General features: G+C 35.7%; 1 protein-coding gene across 1 annotated transcript in view; it reads right to left on the bottom strand.

The window, feature by feature from the left end:
• NELL2 (neural EGFL like 2) overlaps positions 1 to 21,793 on the bottom strand; it is a 396,829-nt gene that overhangs the window by 91,396 nt on the left and 283,640 nt on the right. Inside the window, exon 16 of the mRNA XM_035255757.3 lies at positions 19,985 to 20,080. Within this exon, the coding sequence (XP_035111648.1) occupies positions 19,985 to 20,080 (96 nt within the window). The remainder of the gene's footprint in view (positions 1 to 19,984; positions 20,081 to 21,793) is intronic.

Below are 21,793 nucleotides of genomic sequence, written 5' to 3'. Positions count from 1 at the left end.
TATTGTGCGGGAGTCCAAGTCTCTTTATAAGTGATTAAGAACTTGTCTTTGTATCTGGGTGTTCCTATATTGGGTGCATATATATTTATGATTATTGACTTCTGTTGTTGCATTGATCTCCTTTGGTACCATTATGTAATGTCCTTGTTTCTTTTAGCCTTTGTTACTATTAAAGTCTATTTTGTCAGAGATGAAAGTTACAACTCCTGTTTTGTTTTGTTTTGTTTTGTTTTGTTTTTGCTCTCCATTTGATTGGTGAGTCTTCCACCAACACTTTGTTTTGAATCTTTGTGTGTCCTTGCTTATGAGATGGATCTGGATACAGCATACCAATGGGTTTTGACTTTTTATTCAATTTACCTGTCTGTGTCTTTGATTGGGGCATTTAATTCATTTAAATTTAGGATTAATACTGATATTTGTGAGTTTAATATTGTTGTTTAATGCTAGCTGCCTATTTTGCCCATTAGCTGATATAGATTCTTCATTATGGAGATACTCTTTACCTTTTGGTACGTTTTTGGGATGACTGATACTGGTTGTTCCTTTCTGTGTATAGTGCTTCTTTCAGAAACTCTTGTAAAGCAGGCCTGGTGGTGATGAAATCTCTGAGTGCTTGCTTGTTCATGAAAAATTTTATTTTTCCTTCATTTACGAAGCTTAATTTGGCTGGATATGAGATTCTGGGTTGAAAATTCTTTTCCTTGAGGATATTGAATATTGACCCCCACTCTCTTCTAGTTTGTAGGGTTTCAGCTGAAAGATCTGCTGTGAGTCTGATAGGCTTCCCTTTATGGGTAACCTGACCTTTCTCTCTAGCTGCCCTTAAAATTTTCTCCTTTATTTCAACCCTGGTGAATCTAACGATTATGTGTCTTGGGGTTGCTCTGCTTGAGGAGTATCTTTGTGGTGTTCTGTGTATTACCTGGAGTTGAGTATTGTCCTGCCTTACTAGGTTAGGAAAGTTTTTTCCTGAATAATATCCTGAAGAATATTTTCCAGCTTGGATTAATTCTCTTCATGACATTAAGGTACACCTATCAAATGTAAATTAGGTCTTTTCACATAGTCCCATATTTCTTGGAGACTTTGCACATTCCCTTTTACTCTTTCTTCTCTAATCTTGTCTTCTCGTTTCATTTCATTAAGTTGGTCTTCGACCTCTGATATCCTTTCTTCTGCTTGATCAATTTGACTGTTAAAACCTGTGCATACTTGGTGGTGTTCTCATATTGTATTCTTCAGTTCTATTAATTCGCTTATATTCCTCTCTAGATTGTCTATTGTTAGGATTTCATCAAACCTTTTTTCAACGTTCTTAGTTTCTTCACATTGGGCTAGAACATGTTCTTTAACTCACAGAAGTTTCTTATTATCCACCTTCTGAAGCCTAATTCTGTTATTGGAATGCACTCGTTCTCCATCAGGCCTTGTTCCCTTGTTGATGAGGAACTGTGATCCCCTGTAGAGGGAGAGGCATTCTGAATTTGGGTATTATCAGCCTTTTAAAGCTGGTTTCTTCCCATCATTGTAAATTTATCCACCTGTTGTCTTTGTAATTACCGACTTTCAAATTAGGTCTCTGAGTGGACGTCCAACTTGTTGATTTCCAGTGCCAGAATCTGAGCAACCCACTGTGCCAGCTAAAACAGCGGTGTTAAGATTCGTGGTGCTTTTCTGCCCGGGAATATCTGCTCTGGTTTTCTTCTTGCGTTCCTTTTTCAATCAGCTGAATGGGTGACTCTGCCATCCCTGAGCTCCAAACATTGACCAAAAGGGGACCCAGTCCCATTTACTCTGCACCAAGAACCGTCTTAACGGGGTGCCGGCAAAACCACCACGCCAGCCGCATGAGTCGTGCTGGTGACCCGTGGGGCTCCTCTGCTGGGAATCTCCTGGTCCGTGAGCAACAAAAATTCATTTGAAAGTGTGGCGTCCTCTCGTTCTCTGAACTTTCACTGGGAGCTACAATCCTGAGCTGCTAGTAATCAGCCATCTTGGATCTTTATATATATTTTCATAGCTTGGCAAAGGGATTGATTTGTGGTGGTGTATCCTTTCTATTAATGTCTAATAATGCTGGGTAGGTGGGTACAATACATAGAATCACAGAATCCAAAAGAATTACTGGCGTCAAATAGTACAACCGTATGTTTCAAGTATGGATAGATGGCAGATTGTATGATTAAATAATTCCAATGTAGTAAAGAGCTGTGTTTATTTAAAAACCCTAGGTTTTCTAAAAGCCATCAAGTAGAAGAAATATCAGGGGAAAAAGTCCTGCTGGGCCTAGATTTCCTTAGCTTTTGTGTACCACATAATGAACCCCTTTGATGGTCACCAGTCTATTGCTAAATTAGCAAAACTTTTGAATTGAAAATTATGTTATAAAAGTTGGTTTCAATTTCGAATCTGTGTGTTTGATTGTTTGATCTATAAATGAAATGGAACATAACACATCTGGGCACATCTGGCAGTGACTGATAAGCACCATGGCTAGTTTGTCTCATAAAGCCACAGCCTTGTGCCTCCTCTCTGGGGCAGCCTGAGCCATCAGGAACACCCTCTCAAGCCAAGCTTCGTGGCCAAGGCTGTGGGGATCTGTTGAAGGGAACCTCTCCCTCATGATCATGCACCCTAAAGGCCCCTCAGACTGCCAAAATGACTTCCACTGGCTTAGGGGAAACTGTGGAGGATACTCTGTCTCTGGCATCTTCCCTTGTATGCCAAAGTATGCTGGAGACGGCACTGGAAGTGTGTTTCAGCTCTAACTGTGTTAGACCTGAAAGTATGCTTATATATATTTCCTGGCATTAGGCAAAGCCAAAAGAAAGAGAGTGGAACAAGTCTAAATCTGAGTGACAACCATCATTTACATGCTTGTTTCTTTTTATTATGGTAAAATATTCCATATTTTAACCACAGTCAAAATTCTCCATTTTAACCATAGTTAAGTGTATAATTCAGTGGCATTAACTACATTCAAAAACAACAATGTTTTATAACCATCACCATTATCTGTTTCCAGAATATTTAATCAATCCAAATAGGAACTCTGTACCCATTATGCAATAACTCCACATTCTCTCCCATCCCTAGCCTTTAGTAACATCTAATCAATTTTCTGTCTATAATTTAGTTCAACCATTTTTAATAATATTATTTCACATGTATTTAGCACTTAATATGTGCCAGACACTGGCTACTAAGTGTTTTGCATTAATTAACTCATTTATTACTCATTATCACTGTAAGGGGTACCATTAACTCCTTTTCACAGAGGTAGAAATAGAGATTAAAAAAGATGGAGTTACTTGCTCAGTATGTCATAGGCTGTAAGTAGTGAAGCTTAGACTCCAGCATCCTAATTCCAAAGCTTTGACTATGAAGTTAGCCTGCATACTGTCAAAAATTATTTCTGAATTCTAACTTTGTGTTTAAGCTTACATTCATTCCTCTCAGTCAGTCCACTGGGGGGGGGGGTGGGGGAAGAACTGCTAGTCACCAAAATACTCCTTCTATGGCATTAACTTTAAAAGAGGATGATGAAAAAAATTTGCTCCAGGCAGTCTCTTCAAGCACAGAGATACTACTCTTAAACCATGCTTCCTAAAAGTGCATCCTTTGAGGTTGCTCTTAAGTAGTAATCTTGGGTTTGTTTGTAACAAAGAAAAACCAAAATGTATTCACCAAAATGCCTGTTTAAGTTCTTCGAACAGAAACTTTGCACAGTTCCATTCCTACACTGAATATGACCTACTTGTTCCAACCCACTAAATACCATACAGTTAAGTATAAAATGCTTATCACTGTTACTTGAATGACTGGCGTACAGTTTCAGTCTCACTTTGTTCATATGCCCATTCAATCTAAGAAAATATCCGTGTCTTCCTATTGTCACATTTCTTTCACTGAATCACACTGATACCTACCCAACTCCTAACTCACAGTTTATATTACTGGATAATCACCCTAATGCAATCTATAGGTACCGATTTATTATTCTTTACATATACGCCAGTAGGCAAATTTCTCGGAATCAGGTGAGAGCTATTATTCTAAGTCATTAATCATAATGCTTATAGTGGCTTAATTACAGTTGCATTTCATATTATATTATTTTTGTATATATATTTTATACATTAAGTATATATATTTATCATAGTTGCATTAATTATAATGCTTATAATTGCTTATGCTGTCAACTAAGAACACCTGTTTTCTTCCAACAGCCACTTCCTGGTTGTTAAAGCCAATATCACCCATTAGGAGAGATGACATACTGCATTTTGAAGTCTCTGTGAACGTCACTGGTATATAGATTTCAAAATGCAGCCCAGGTTCATCCTTAAGAGATACAGGTTATATAGGTTGTATCCTGCTGAAGATAATAAATTCTTACCTTTTCAACAGATTTTTAAGGCAGTATACTTATGAATTTTCTAATAGTTATTTTGTTTATCTAGATATAACCCAAATTGTGTTTTAGCTATAAAAACCATTTCATAAAATACTCTATTGGTTCCCATTAAGCACTGTATGAAGCTTCATGAGTTTAAGATAGTGTTATTGTGCTTTTGAGATTAATAACACAGAAGAAAACATAGGGTAATGCTTCAGGACATTGGTCTAAACAAAGATTTTATGGGTAAGACCTCAAAAACACAGGGAACAAAAGCAAAAGTAGAGAAACAGGATTACATCAAACCAAAAAGCTTCTGCACAGCAAAGGAAACAATCAAGAGAGCGAAGAGACCACCTGCAGAATGAAAGATAAATTTTGAAATCTATATTCAACAAGGAATTAATATGCAGAATATATGAAAAAAACACCTCAATTCAACAAAAAGAAAACAAATACTCCAATTAAAAAAAAGCAAAGGATCTCGATAAACATTTCTCAAAAGAGGATTTGCAAATGGCCAATGCATACATGAAGAAATGTTCAACATCAATAATCATCAAGGAAATGCAATCAAAAACCATGAGAAGATATCATCTCACCACAGAATTATCAAAAAAATAAAAAATAAAAAATGCTGGCAAGGATGTGGACAAAAAGGTATGCTTATACACTTGTGCTCAAAATGTAAATTAGTACTGCCATTATGGAGAACATTACCGAAGTTCCTCAAAGAACTAAAAATAGAATTACCATGTGATCCAACAATCCCACTAATGGATATTTATCTGAAGGAAAGGAAATCAGAATATTGAAGAGATATCTGCACCCCCATGTTTCCTGCAGCACTATTCACAATAGCCAAGATATAGAATACATATAGGTGTCCAATAAAAGATGAACAGATGAAGAAAATGTGGTTTATATACATGACTAAGTACTATTCAGCCATAAAAAGAAAGGAATCTTGTCAGTTGTAGCAACATGGATGATCATGGAGGACATTATATCAAGTGAAATCAGTTAGGTGCAGAAAGAGAAATACCACATGCTGTTACCCATAGGTGGAATGGAAAAAAGTTTATCTCAGCGAAGTAGAGAGTAAAATAGTGGTTCCTAAGACAGGAGTAGAGATAGGAAGAGTTTGTTTAAAGGACACAAAATTACTAGTGAGGAGGAATAAGTTCTAGCATTTTATAGCATTGCAGAGTGATTTTAGTTAATAATTTACTATACATTTTCAAGTAACTAGAAGAAAGAATTTTGAATATTCCCAACAAGAAGAAATTATCATTGTTTGAGGTGATGGATATGCTAATTAACTGACTTTATTTGTAAACACTGTTTACATGTATTGAAATATTACTCTGTATCTCATAAATATGTATTATTATGTGTTACTTAAAAAAATTTAAAGATTTACAATATAAGGTACTTTGAAAGAAGAGGAATAAAATTGATACAAACATGGGAGCTGAGAGGAAGGCAGGGATACTTCTTGTTAGACAAACCAAGGAGACTTTTTCGGAAGAGTGATATCAGGATGGTAAAGTGGGGAAGGTGTAAAAGCTCGTGTCTGAGACCAGGTTTAACTTTTCCAAGTAAGAGTCTACCATATGCTTGCTGTATGACCTTGGATACATTGTTTAACTTCACTAAGCATTGGTTTTTAAAATGATCATAAAAATAATTATACCCGCCTCATAAAGTTGCTGTAATGATTTAAATGATTTAATAAATGTGAAGCAATTAACACAATGTTTGGCATATAGTAAGTTTTCAATAATGACCAGCTGATGTGTCAGGAAATTTAGAAAGGCAGTTCAAAATAATAAATGCATAACAGTACAGTGGCATATGCCATGATAAAGGAAGAGGTCTTGATTTGGGAAAAAATCTTGATTACTTACTTGGGTAGAGAAGGTGATGTTTTGTTTCCCTCATCCCAGAGCATGGTGAAGAGGAAAACGATTCGATATATAGGTAGACAAGCAGATACAGAAAGGGGTGGGCAGAGGGAGAGAGAGAAGAGAGAGAGAGAGGAATTTTAAATATGTGAAATTGAGAGCCCCAAGAGAGGATAAAAAGAGAAACAGTCCAGGGAAAATGGAGAGCTCTAAGGTGGGAGATACTGGCTGGTAAGAAAGAACTTTGTGCAGGGGTCAGTCTCCGGGGACAGAAGCCTATATATTATGAGAGCCCCTCAGAAAAAAAAATATTACCAAAACATGTTACCATTGCAGATTTTACAAAAATATATGGCCAAGTGAGCACATTGCTAGGGCTCTTTCCAAGGGCTGGACAGAAGCCTGGTTGCATTAAAAGAGCAGAAACTTAAACTTCATTAGCTTAATGGAAAATCTGCCTTTGACTCTGTGAGAAGAAATGGCCAAAGCCTTTTAGAAAAATGGGATCTCTATTTTGTTTTGGCTTTTTGACATTTGCTTTGTTCCTCTTTGGTCCTCCTCCATTTGACTCAAAATTTTGGATAATACTCTGCTACATACTGTTTGTATGGGTGTTGCTTTGACGGAAATGAAGGAAATGGAGATGAGCAGTCTGTCAGGCATAGGTGATTCCAGTATAAAAAAGAAAAGCATTCAGGGTCCACATAACCCAAGGGGAGCAAGCCAATGCATAGTGCACAATGTCCAAGTGAAAACATAATGTAGCCCTTTGGGAGTGGGAGTTAAGCTTAGGAGAGGTGTCTGGATCCAATAACTGCTTTTGAAGAATTGAAAGTGACTGAGATCCAGAAAGAAGGTGATGATAAGAAGAAAAGAGATGGTCATGTGTGTAATCTTGAAAAACTTCCACACTTAGGAGTTGAGAAAGAAAAAAAGCACAAAAGAGAAAGAACAAAGGCAGTCAGGCAGGTGGGAGAGGAATAACAGTGAAAGCTCTTGGGTGTAGGAACTGCCGTCTTAGAGTTATACTGCAGTGTTTTATTAGGAGCTTCACCTTTACTTGGTCCTGTGTTTAACTTCAGGCTGGTCAATTTAATAGCTATGACATCTTTGGCAATTCACTTACTCTTCCTTTTCTTTCAAAAAAGTGGGTGAAAACACCTATGTGAGCCAAACACCTACCACATAAGATTGTTGTGATACTACAGTCTGGAGAAAATATCATGTCAAGGAAACCAAAGAAAAAGGAAGTTGTCATAAAAATTTTGATTCATAATATCAAATGCTGCAGAAAGGTTAAGAAATGTGGACATTTTAGAAATAGTGATTAAGAAGTTATGTCTGATTTCCAAGAGTCATTCAAGTAGAAGAGTAGAATCTAAAGTAAATGACTATAGCAAGTATAGAATACTGTTTAATAGACAAATTTCTTCCTGCTATTTGCCTGTCGAGAATGTAAAGTCCTTGAAGATAAAGATCTGGTCTCAGAAATTATAGTGTAAATATTTATTAATAAATCTAACAAATCTCCCCATTCTGCTTCTACATTAGTTAAAATTAGTTGGTTTATTCTAATCTATTTTAGACACTTACTAAATACTGCCTCTCACTTAGTGTAAGGTGCAAAGTTACCAGTGTCACAGAGATTCAGTACCTTCTGGTTTCTAATCAGGTTTTTTTTTTTTTAGACAGAGTCTCACTCTGTCGATCAGGCTGGAGTGCAATGGCATGATCTTGGCTCACTGCAGCTTCTGCCTCCCGGTTCAAGTGATTCTCCTGCCTCAGTCTTCTAAGTAGCTGAGATTACAAGCGTGTGACACCATGCCCAGCTAATTTTTGTATTTTTAGTAGAGATGGGGTTTCACCATGTTGGTCAAGCTGGTCTCAAACTCCTGACCTTGTGATCTGTCCGCCTCAGCCTCCTGAAGTGCTGGGATTACAGGCATGAGCCACCATACCTGGCCTGTAATTAAGTTTTATGATTTATACAAAGAGTCCCCTTCCCATCATTCACTGAGTAAGAGTTTTGGCATCCTGTAATGTGTAACTTACTCCTGATTCTTGTCCATACAGTAATGTTTATAGGCATCTGTGTTTTAATTAATTTATTTTTGTTATAGAAGGCCAAAACTAAAAACATCATAATGAATAATAAATTGTCATGCTTACACAATCCATTAGATTAACTGATTTTCAAGGAGAAAGAAACACAAACAACTGTAGTTAACTAATTGTTTTTTCCTTGAATTAAACATTTTTAAAGAAAATGATAACAAGTAGTAAACATATTTGGCTTTATATTAAAAGGACAAAGTCAAGGTTAATTTTAGGCTGGAGTTGGCCCTTTTAAAATGTGAAGAAACAACATCTATGAGTGAAAGAGTAATTTATATTTTAAAAGCTACAAAGGCAAATGAAAACACACCTCATTTAAGAATAAGAAGAAATTATATATCTTGAAAAGCTAAGAATATCAGAGAGTTCCCTTAACTTTTTTTTTTAAGGCTTTTGATTAACCTAAAGGTTCAAGGTCACTCTTATTCAGTCTTATAATTATCTTCAGACATGACTATTGAGAAAATCGGCAATGGAAACTCTAACACTTGAAATTATACTTTTCACACATGTAATCAGCTGTTTCCTTGCCTCCTGGGTCCCAACAGTAGAAGTTTATCATAAAGCCTTCCCCTGTAAATTACAACTATTGGGATTATAGCTTCAGAATCCATTCTTCTTGAGAGCAATTCCTTCTGCGGTTATCATACCACACAAGATTTGTAGTTAGCAGTCACTTAAAAGGTATTAGTATTATTTTTGTACTCATCTGTTTCTCTGCCACTGAGATAAAATGCTCCTTGTGCATTTTGACAGTCAGAGGTATAAAACCCCAAGAGAAAAGAATTGCATCTTACTTTCTGCATCTTCATGGATGTCATGTTGTGCTGTTCATGCACAGGAGCTTAAGAAATCTTTACTGTGGATAATTTGGTATCCATATTCCACAAAGATTGCTCCTATTGCAAAGTCATTTTAGCATCCCAAATATCAGAACAGAAAGAGCATGAAAATTTTTAATTTGACAGTCCTGGAAATAATTCTTTTTTATTCCATTTTACTGGCTGTACAGACTACAGCAAATTACTTAATCTTTTTGAACCTCATTTTCCTCATCTAATAATAATAACCACTTTAGAGCTTTCTTTAGGGATTGGGGTAAGGTCATGATACTAGCTAACATTTACTGAGCCACTGCTTGGTTTACCTGTATTAACTAATAGAATTCACTCAACAATGTTTTTTTTTCTTCTTTAAACTACCATTATTTTTTGGAGAAAGGGTCTTGCTACATTGCCCAGGCTGGTGTTGAACTCCTGACCTCAAGTGATCCTCTGGCCTCCTGCCTCAAAGTGCTGGCATTACAGGCATAAGCCATAACACACCCTGCCTAAAATAGGTATTATTGTCACTCCATTTTAAAACAAGGAAAATGAGGCACATAAATATTAAATAATTTGCCCTAGTCCACATAGTGAAGTTATTTGCAGAGCCTAGATTTATAGCCAGAGAGCCATCCCCCAAGCCCACTTGTAACTTTTAACCATCATCCTACACTGCTTCTTTATTATTACACTGAATGCCTATAGACATGCAGTTTGAAGAAGCTACTGTGATGAACAACTATAGCAAGAGGAATTTTAGATAATCCCAATAAGCCAAAGCCACCTAGTCCCAGAGCATGGAAATCCTGTGTCCTTAGCATTTCATTATCTAGACTCTGATTGAATATACAGGCTGATCCATCCTTTTTTCCGATGGTTCTTGTGATTAGTAAATTTCTTATTTGGCATCCAAACCTGCCTCCTGGTAAATTTACTAGTTTTGCTCTCTGGTGCAACAAAGAATAATCTAATCCCAAATCCACACACTAGTTTAGCTCTTCATGTATTTAAGGATAGCTTTCACAGCACCTTTCATTTTTCTTATTTTTTAGAAAAATATTCCTGATGAAGATTTATTCAACTGCTCTCTTATATCTGCCAGGACTTTCATCTCCTAGAAAACTTGGCCCTGATCATGCTCCCATTTGCTAATAGCCTTTAAAACTATTGGCCCTAAGTAAATATAATATGCCATTATAACATAAGTAATGCAGAATTTCAGGAGACTATTGTTGTATAAACCCTGTTTCCTTTAATTGTAGGTTGTTTGCATTTTCTTTTAAAGCTAGCACATTATACTCTTGGCTCATACTTAACTTGGAATCAGTAGCCAACTACAGCATAAAAACTGTTCATGTTAGTTCCCTATATGTTGCACAATTGGTTTTTATAACCTAAATGCAAGAGTGTATTTATATTTTATTAATATTCATAGACTGCCTACTATATTCAAAGCATGATGCCAAGGCCTATGAAAAACACAAAATCATAGACTTCACCTTTACTTTCCATGGAACCCATACTCCAATGGGAAGGAATGAGGAAACGGGTAAGGGAGGAGAGATAGACGCCTAAAGAAGAGAAAACTGAAGGACGGGGACAAAGAACACAATGAGTGTGGGCCAACAATGGAAGAGATCAGAATTAAGGTTCTAGAAATGTGAAGAGCTGAAAGCAGGACAAATGCAGGAGGTGCTTTTCATTGTTTGTCAAGTGTCATAGTGTTATTTTATCCCATTGTTTCTATAATTTGAACAGCTCTTCTGAATCTTGATGCTGTCTTTGTCATATAAGCTATCCTCTCAAAACTGTGTCATTCACAAATTTGATTGTTCTTCTTTAACTTGACCCAAAACCCATTATTTTCTATTTAACTTGCTCCTTGTGTACCACACTTTTTTGTAAATCCAAAAAAAATTAACCTGGAATATAATTTATTCTTTCAAAAAACAGTGAGTTTTTAAAGAAGAATTATCTGTTAGATGGATAGAGCTGACTGCTATAAGATTTTTATACCTAAGTCCTAGTGGCTTCTTCCAGAGAGTTTCTATGATGGAAAGAAAAAGAAACTAATCATAGATGAGAATCCTTTGGGTAGAAGTACAGAGTCTGTTTGGGAGCATTAGAAATTTAGCAAAGAGAAAAATACAGCCATAACCCCCAGCTCCATTCCTAGTAAACCTCATGAAGTTCATTTCATTATTGTTTTCTCCTATGTTCCTTCTCATTTATATTCTCTTATCATAAGTTTCACCTCACAGTCTGCAGATTTATGAATGGTCAAAGTTCACTCTTAGTAGTCATTCAGTGAGCATCAATGAAATGATACTTATGTACTGAGAACTGCATAACCTGAAAATCTTTTTACATACACGTGGATTAAAACTATAACATTAAATTCGTGACTGACCTCATTGAAAAAATGAAAATTCCTATGTGGCATAAGAAGCCAAACACCAGATTGGGATTTATGAGCCATGTGGTTGACAGCAGAGTGAAACTGATTTTATAGGACGCTCAAGACTCCAGCATAAGCAGAATGCTTGGAAGGCCTGCCCCTCCGTTTAAGTGTAAGACAGAAATACACACACACTGGGGCAAGGCACGGTGGCTTACACCTATAATCCCAGCACTTTGGGAGACCGAGGCGGGTGGATCACCTGAGGTCAGGAGATCCAGAGCAGCCTAACCCATGTGAGGAAAGCCCATCTCTACTAAAAATACAAAATTAGCCAGGCGTGGTGGAGCATGCCTATAATCACAGCTACTCTAGAGGCTGAGGCAGGAGAATCGCTTGAACCCGGGAGGCAGAGGTTGTGATGAGCTGAAATAGCACCATTACACTCCAGCCTGGGCAACTCCATCTCAAAAAAAAAAAAAAAGAAAAGAAAAGAAATACACAAACACACAGAAAAAACATTCACCAGCACAGGGGATTAGGAGGAGACACTATTTCTACCTATGCCTGGGTGGGGAGAAAAAAAAATGTTTGCTCTTACCGAATTTTTAAGTTAAGAATTTATATCATCTGTGTGACATACCACTTGGCAAAAACATTAATGCAAATTATGCATTGTAATATTCCTAGTATACCTGTGGAAACAAATGCAAATTTTCCCTGAAGGGAAAAGACCTCTCAGACTTCACAGGTAAAGCTTCAATGAAGATAATAAGGTCAGACCCAAAAAGTCCAAAACACATGAGGAAACAGTCAATCATGGGACAAAAGTCAGCAAACACAATCAAAGATATATATTTAGATCCCCTCGAACTTCAGGTCAATAGAGTAATGTCATAAATTTTATAATATAAGTGTGTTTAAAATTGTTAAATACATAAAAGATGGAATTAAAACCACAAGACAAAAATAGTAACTAAGGAAAGAAGAACCAAAAGATATGAAAAAGAGAACTCCCAGAAATTAAAAAGTTATTAAAATTTAAAAGCTTCAACAAATAAAGTAAGTAATGGATTAGACAAAGCTGATAAATTCATCCATATACTAGTGGATAGACTTGAAGAAATTATCAAAAGCACAACATTGAGAGATAAAGAAATGAAAAGTATAAAAGAAAGTGAAGAAATATAGAAGAGACAAGGGCCAGCATATATCCAGCAGGAAGGCCAGAAGGAGAGAATGAAGAGCATGGGAAAGAAGCAATATTCAAAAGAATAAAGACTGAACGGTTTCCAAAATTGATGAAAGCGGTAACTCTTCAGATTCACTCATCTAAAGGAGTCATAGCAAGGTAAATAAAAATATTAATAAATTTATACCCAGGCACAATGCTTTGAAACCACAGACTCCAAAGAAAAGGGGACATTAAAGCAATTAGGGAGAAAGAGACTATGTTTTAAAATAAATTACTATTGAATTGAAAGCAGACTTCTGAATAGAAACCTCAAAGAACCCTGAACAAACAATGGAAAAATGCCTTTACAGTACCTAGAATTCTATATCCAAGAGTCGGTCACTAATAGACTTGCTTTAAGTCTGAATATGTCCTTCAAGAAGAAAGAAATGAAACAAAGAAGGGAGGAATAGAATGCAAAAAGCAAAAATAATTTCAGTATAAATAAAATGTTGCATTCAATGTTTCTCCAGCATATTAAGTTTTTACCTCCCCAATTAAACTCTGATCAATCGAAGTTCATCAGCTTATCTATATTTAAAAAATTAGAATTTATGAATGAGAAAACTGCAGAACATTCTCAGCCAACATGTGGGGGTACTCCCCAAAAAGAGAAAGATCTTGGACCTAAGACATGTATTCCTATTGACACCAGACTTTTACAAATTAAAATTCTACTATTTAAATGGCAGAAAGCCTCAGCTTTCCTATTTGAATGACTCTGTCTAAAAAGGACTTATCTATCATATGGCAATGGTTGGCAAATGGCTATAAAGGAAATTTACTATTATATCCTCTTTGTACTTTAAAATTTCATACCATGTGCATATAATGTTTATTCAAAATATTAATATTCAAATAATTTTGAAACAAAATTAAACAACTATCTTAAAAGTGACTTCATTTGGCTAGCTTCAAATAAAAACGAGGGGATAGGGGTCCTGGGAATTCAAAGCACAATAAAAGTTAAAACACAAAAGGGATTTATTGAAAAAAATAATATTTAAAAAATAAAACTGAAGATCTTTTCTAAATTCCCAACTAATTCCAATTGGCTTTTTTTTTTTCTTGGAGACCTGCTCTCTAACAGCTTGAAAGCTATTTTTTCCTCTTACATTTTCTCCATGATGTGTCCTCATTTCTAGCGTTAATTAGGTAGGCCTTATAACAAAAAATTCTGAAAAATTTCTTCATCATACTTGTTATCTAGTATACATGACTGTTACATAGAATGAGTTAGATATTTTTCAATTAACCTGAAGGACTTGGAAAAATGACTTTGAGATTTAACACCAAGAACCTTTGACTACTTTTTGAATAACACAAAGATTTATATTTTCATAAAATATTAACCTTTTAAAGATTTGTATTAGAACAAAATAAAGCAATTTTAAACAAATGTACAGAAAGCAAATCACTAAATTAAACATTTTAAACCGGTGAAGTATAGTCAAACTGTACTTAAAACTGGTTTATGAATGAATCAAGAAAACTAGAATCCTTTATTGTTCTTAACCTTCATTTCATAACATCTAAGGGCATCTCCAGCTAACTCAAGGATGTCAAAGAGTCTCAAACAGTTCTGTCTATGAAAGTTTATTTACGATTCAACTTAAAATTTATAAGATGATCATATCAGGTATCATTTATTGAGTATTTACCAAGTCCTCAACATGGTACTATGTGCCTTACTTCATTTCATCTCCAGAACAAACCCACGAGATAGATATTAGTATGATCTTTATTTTCTACATGTGTAAATTAAGGCATAGAAAAAATGAAATAACATGAAAAGGGTCATATAGCTGGTTCATAATAGAGCTAGTTCTCAGGCCAATGTTTCTCTGACTTCACTTTTTGTGTTCTTGACCACTATGTTAAATTATTCAATGAGAACTGGGGTTTGGCATAACATTAAGGAATTAAAATCTTATTGAAAATAGATTTAGGATCACCAACATAAAGAGAAGTTATGTCTTAAGTATCTAAGTCAACTCATGCAGGGTATGGTCAAAAGCCTTTGGTAAGAGTGCTTTTTGTTTTTTATTTGTTCATTTTATAATAGAAAAATAATCATTGGTATCTATACCCCTAATTCATACAAAGTTCATTAAAACACATTCATTTATCAAATGTAATTTAATCACTTTTATCACTGGGAACAGTTTCAGATGCGTCTAATGAGTATGAGTGTAGATCCCTTAGGCAGATCAACAGAACCCTCCATGAGTATGTGCCCACTTTGTAAAAGCTACCCAATGAGCTACTTTGCACCGCTTCCCTTGTGAAATTAAGATTCAGAAAACTGAATTCAGTAAGACAGTAGAGAGCTAGAAGCACAGCTTCCTTTAATCCAAATTGTCTTTATTACGATAAAGTATATTTAATGATTAGCATACATAAAATTTGCATTTGTTCATAGAGCAGAAGAAATTAAAAATAAAACTAAAAACTTCTTAATGGTAAAGCAGATGTATCTACGGTCTTTTTTTTCTTTTTAAAGTATTTTTATCAAATTGTCTCAGATTTTCTCCTCAATTTCTCCTCTTTTCTCACATAAAGATACATGTTTTGGTAATGCATTTCCAAATCCAAACTGTTTTGAGGATTTTCTCATGCTTCTGATTTTTTTCTAGGCTTCCTATGTAAAAATGATATAAATTTATATAAACTTCTGAAAAAATATGACTTAAAAACTCAAATGTTAATGAAATTAACATATACCTTTTACAATGAAAAATGTGCCAATTCAGCCATATTAGGAAATATAATAGTCTGACATTAATAATAAATGCCAACTGTGCATATGACTAGCAAGATAAACTTTTTGCTAACAAAAATAATCTCTATTACTTATACTATAACAGTAATAAAATCAACTTTAAATAAATTAACCAACCTCCATTCATTTGAAGTTACTTTTGAAGAAAAACACTCATGCAGGCCTCATGCTTCATTTTTGTCGTTTTGAAACAACACATATCAAAAAACTACAAAAACGCTTAGGGATGCAACTTACATTTATATTCATTTAACAAGTCACTAAAATAATTAAAATCTCATCTCGTGTTTTGATCTGTGGCTAAGAAATCTATTATTTTGCACACAGAAAAAAAAGCATTTATCATCAAAATGTCTGATCTCTTCTTTGATACTGCAACATTTTTTTTCAGCTTTGCCATTTGTTACCAACTTTCTCCCAGTTATAAATATTTTAATTTGATTTAGTCAGCAATTGCTTGTAGGGAACTGTCAAATCTTTTAGAGTTATGCTTTAAATCATTACTGTAAGATTTGCTTTTAGTATAATAAGACAGCTTTGCATAGTAATTAGATCATCAGACACATGTTTGCTGAGGTTTAGCAATTGTGTAATAAATACAATATGGCAGTGATAAAGCTGTAAACCTTGGCACATAGCTTTAGCTTTCTAATACATTTTATTGAGTTACCCAAGAAATAATCACCCTGTTAAATCCAAGTTAAACACCTGATGGAATATTAGGATATTTAATTAAAAATGAAGTTATGCTGTACATGTGAGTGATTTTACACAGTGGCTAAAAAGAATTCTATGAAAAAATGATTTCACTCAGTAAAAAGCATACACATTGCCCTTTTGTAAAGATCGTAAATGAGCACAACCATTCCTACTAAGATACACATGAGGCAGAAACAGAAATGAGGGCAGGGTGTTTCAGAAGAGACTTCAGTTAAAGGAACAAGGTGGGTAAGTGCAAGGCACATTAAGATTGTCTTTCAAAAAGCAAGTAAATCCTGTTGTTTCATCCTCAGTGATTCCACTGTGATGGCTCAACAGATGGCCACTGGGGTTGCACAACAATTTCCTTTCTAAGCTATCAGGCAGCATCCAACTCTAGCAGGCCAAATTTAGGCCATTCCTATACTTGGAAATCTTGTCAATCTGGATGCATCCTTTATCTTTGGAGAAAAAAACTGCCAGTCTTTGCTGTTAAAGATAACAGGGTTACTTGGAGGTTGAAGGTGGCATAACAAAAGGCACAGACATGACAAAGGATGACGGTATGATGAATTCCTGGGATAAAGCATGGTATAAGAAGAAAAGGAAAGCAGGAAGAAAGGATGGAAGACAAGGAGGGAGAAGGGAGGACAGGAAAGAGAGAGGAAGAGAGGGAGGGAAGCAAGAAAAGAGGAAGGAGTTAGAGGAGGAAGGAAGGAAGGAAGGAAGGAAGGAAGGAAGGAAGGAAGGAAGGAAGGAAGGAAGGAAGGAAGGAAAGAGAAACACTAGGCTAGAAACCAGATGACCTGAGTTCTAGAATGCAGATCTGGATCAACAATAAAACACCTATATAGGCTACTTCGCCTCTCTGTGACTTGATTACCACATCTGCCATATCAAAGTACAGGACTAGATAACTCTGAAAGCTTCAACTAACATTCAAAAAAGTCCAGCAAATATCGAAACAGCCACACTGTCTTTGTCCCATCACTTAATTGATCACTCATAGGTATATTTATTTATTCACCAAATATTTATGAACCAACTGCTAAGATGCAGACCTTATACTATTTCATAATGATACAAAAGCAAATCTGATACACCTTATACCCTCATGAGATTCACTGCCTGGGGTGGGAATGAGCAGAAAAACAAGAGGGTAAAGTTGGGTGGATACACAGGGCCAAATACTGAAGGGCCTTATATATCATGTTAAAAATGTGGCCTTTATCCTGAGGGCAATGGGGGACATGAAAGTTTTTTTCAGTCTAAAGTGATCAGGTTTGAGCTCTTATATTCTGTGGATATTGGACTAGTCAGAGACAAACCTGAAAGTCTCCAACAACTGTAGCATTGGCCAGAATAAAAAGAAAAGGACCCTGCCAAAGAATGAAATCAAAAGGATCTGACTGGATGTGAAAGAGGGCAAGAGGGAAATGACTCCCTGATGACTGGCTTAGAGGACTTGATGGATAAGGCTGCATTTGCTGAAATAAACAAGTAAGGAAGTAGGAAATGAGGATTCAGGTTTTGGTGGAGGATGGTAAGTGGGAGGCATGAATCATGAAGGAAATAATGGTCTTTGGATTTAAGGCCCCCAAAGACACATACTGTGATGCACTCGATAAAAGCCTTGGTTTGTGAGCAGAATGACCTTTGTATCCTCTCCTAACTTGGATGCTAGAAAAAAAAAGTTAAACACACTGAACCCAGTATTTCTGTATGCAAATACAGGTAACAACTGCCTTAGAAGAGAATGGTGAAGAATAAAGTGATGTATAAAGGGTTCAACACAGAGAAGTTAAGTAACGTGCCCAAGCAACATAACATATAAACAGTACAACTAAATTTTGACTCCACATCTGTTCTCAAAGCCCTTGGCTGCTAGTCAGCTATTTAGAATCAGTCTGGGATTGTCTTCTTATAGACTGAAGGTTCAAGGATAATGAAATGTTCTCAAGCTACATGTTCTTTTTGGTTATTTTTAACTCCAGTCTTAAATATTTCATTGCCAATATTAATTTTATGCCATTCCAGATTTCTACAATCTTGTGATAGTTCTTCCTAGTGGAAGAATGCTGTGCAGGATTGTGCATGGCCACTATTCATCCCAGATTTTCTGGGATAGCTTTTATTTCAAAATTCCACACCATTATTCTCATACCATTGAAATGTCCTGAAAAAGCCAGTATTTCTGTATTGAGCCTCTGTACCAGAAGCAGCACAAAAATGCTGTGTTCAGGAAGCCTTGTCACCAGAGGCGCTGATGTGCAGGAGGTCCACAGTGCACTGTGATGTGTAGGGGAATACTGGTGGAGAGTATGCCACAGAAATATAAGAGGACTATTGCATTAGAGGTGCCTGATTTTGATTTAGTACATCATACGGTAATTACTAATAACCTGTATTTCTCACAAGTTATCAATCTCGATAGGTGACTCTCACGCATAATACATTTAGGGAACTTCTGATTTAGGAAATGATCCGCTTAAGAAAGAGTCCCACATATCAAAGATAGTCACTATGCATTTTCTTTCACAGACTTTTGAAATCAATTAGTCACGGAAGTTTGAAAAACACCACTTAGCAGTACTTGTGGAAAGAGATGATCTAGTGATGCAAGCCCTTTTGTGAGCATCTTTCTGTGCACAGTAGCAGTTTCTATTCAGCAAAGTGTTCACTTCCCAAATGGAGCAGAACATTTTCTGTCTCACATTCTGGTAAGTCAGTGTTTTTATTAAACCAGATGACTCTGCAAGTGGAACAGAGGCAGAGCATGTACTGTATCTATTGCACTGAGATTTATGAAAAGCAATATGAGATGGCAACTGTCAGTTGCCAGTGACAGCAGCTTTCTTTTAGGAAGAACAACCCGACTCTCAGAGGTCATTGCTATTGGAACCCACTGAACCCAAAGCAACCAGAACTACTACTAGTATGATTTTAATTAGTACTTAATACTCAAAACCTTTTTTTAAATTCCCAAGATGTGTTTTTCATTGAACAAAACATTTTACTTTAGGTTTATAAGTTATATAGAGAATATATATTGCTTTAAAAATAATTTTAAAGTTTGTAATATTCACATCCATCAGAAAGAATAAGTTTAGAAAGGATCTGGATGGGAAATAATTGAGTAGAAAACTTTAATTATTTTCTAGATAAATACTATTAATGATTAATGAAAGGGTCAGATAAAAATTTATTAAAAATTCCTAATTGTGGATGCAGGAGATAGTATGTCCTAGGCACTCAGTTGGCCAAGAGTTGAAGTCTAGGCTTTAGTATAGTCAGTCATACAGATTCCAGTAAAAATGGATTCCAAATGAGTAAAATGAATTATAAAGTCATAAAATCCTGGGTAATTCCACACATGCTTCTGAAAAGTTCAATATGCATCTAATTATAATAGCTGCAAAACCTTTTCAGAGTGAGTGACTTTGGGGAATCGCCCAGTGAAATGCATCACTGAAATTTCCCACCTCCCTCCCTCCTATCACTTCCTTATTAATAGCTCCACGCTTTGAGAGCCCACTTGAAACTTGAAACATTATTTTCCTCATGGATTACTTTATGCATTGGTGTAAAAATTCATTTTCTAGAAGATTAAATGATATTCTTACCCGTTTCGCAGCTGGGTCCAGTGAAGCCTTGTGGGCAGGCACACACGTTAGCGGCAATACAGGCTCCTCCGTTCCTACAGCCATCTTTGCAAAATGCTAAAATAATTAAGATACATTATTTTAGCACTTTAGAAGTAAGTAGTTTAATAAACTCCAAAGCTAGCTTTTCATTATTCCCTTGGAGATGTGAACATCAAATTGTAAAAGCTATTATAATTTTGTATTCATATATTTCCCATACATGTAAGAAACTTCAACACAACTTGTAAAGCAGTACACTTTCCAATGTTAAAGAAATATTTTACCCATAAAACAAAATACTGAAATTTATTTAAACAACTAACAGTAACTTTACACAATAGAAAGTACATTAAAATTCAGATTTCTTGTCATTGTAACAATCCACCTTGAAAATAAACCTGTAAATGGCAGCTATCCTAGATGGAGCGAACCACCATCTAAAGAATGAGACCATGAAACAGGAAATGGTTGAATCCCATGAGACCCTGACCATTTTTCACACTGGCCAAAGCGCCAAAATAGTAGGAAACGCTCCATCCTTCAAAAATTTGTAAGCCTGTCCTCTTAATGAATTAACTGATCGTAAGAAAAAGTCATTAGAGTGGTCTTCAGGGAGACTCTTAAAGTCCTCTGCTAAGGTTAGGTCAGAATCCAGGATCAAGGGCAAAGACAATGCATAGCCCGTTTTATTAGAGTGGTTTTGGGAATGAGGGAAGTTGTTCTGTGAGTAGGAAGCTGAACCATTGCAAGGGAGCCAAGGTCTGAACCATTGCAAGAGCGATCTCTTGAAATGTGCTGTCTTCGAAGAAGTGCAGAAAAGAAGGAGAGAAGAGCAAGACAAGTGAGGACAACAAGAGAAGACGAGAAAAACAAGATGGATGAGACTGAGCTTATTCTTTGGCTCTGGAAGGCTCTCAGCTGCTTCCTCAGCCAGACAAAGTCTGTAAGGAGTGAATTAGACTAGCTTGTTCCAGACATTGAGGCAAACGTTTTTTTCTGTAGTTTTCTAGCATGTGCTTCCTCTGGTTAGGTAGAATATACTTTCTCAGAGTAATAAAATGTAGAAATCTGAAATTCTAGTCTTGAATTAAAGAAATGGACCCAAAGAGTCCATTTGGCTTCGTTGGTTTAAACCTCATAAGTGATAAAGAATATGTCTACCAGACCATGTATATATTTTCACTGGAGTAATTTGCAAGGTTGCAGCCTGTTGATACTGCACAGAATTTAATGATTCAGCTCCTACATTTAAACTACTTTTCTCTCCGCTTTTGTCCATTCCCAACTAAGACATCCACAGGAACTGAACAGTCTTAATTAAGGCAACCTGTAGTCCTAACTTCCAGAAGGAATTTATAGATCCTTGAAAGTTCTTCTTCTTTCAAATACAAGAATTATCTGTCTGTATCTGCTCATAATTTTCAGAATTCTTTATTCTATAAAATTTCTTCTTCATTCTAAATAGGAATTGGAATAAAGCAGAAATAAGAGAAAAGCTCCTAGATGAAACCTTAAGCCTTAGCAAACTCTCAGAACATCCAGGTGATTTGTGGGAGGTCCTAAGGACTTAGTTATATTGTACTCCCCCTCGTCCATTGGAAATACATTTCAAGATCCCCAGTGGATGCCTGAAACCTCACACAGTACAGAAATATATATATATATATACACACACACACACACACACACACACACACTATATATATATAATATATAAATACATAGTATGCATATATATATACACTATGTATTTTTTCCTATACAGACATACTATGATAAAGTTTAAAA

Source organism: Callithrix jacchus, chromosome 9, assembly GCF_049354715.1.
Source record: "Callithrix jacchus isolate 240 chromosome 9, calJac240_pri, whole genome shotgun sequence".
In the NCBI taxonomy this organism is placed as follows: domain Eukaryota; kingdom Metazoa; phylum Chordata; class Mammalia; order Primates; family Cebidae; genus Callithrix; species Callithrix jacchus.
Note: the sequence above shows the minus strand (reverse complement) of the source record. Positions and strands in the feature narration are given on the sequence as shown.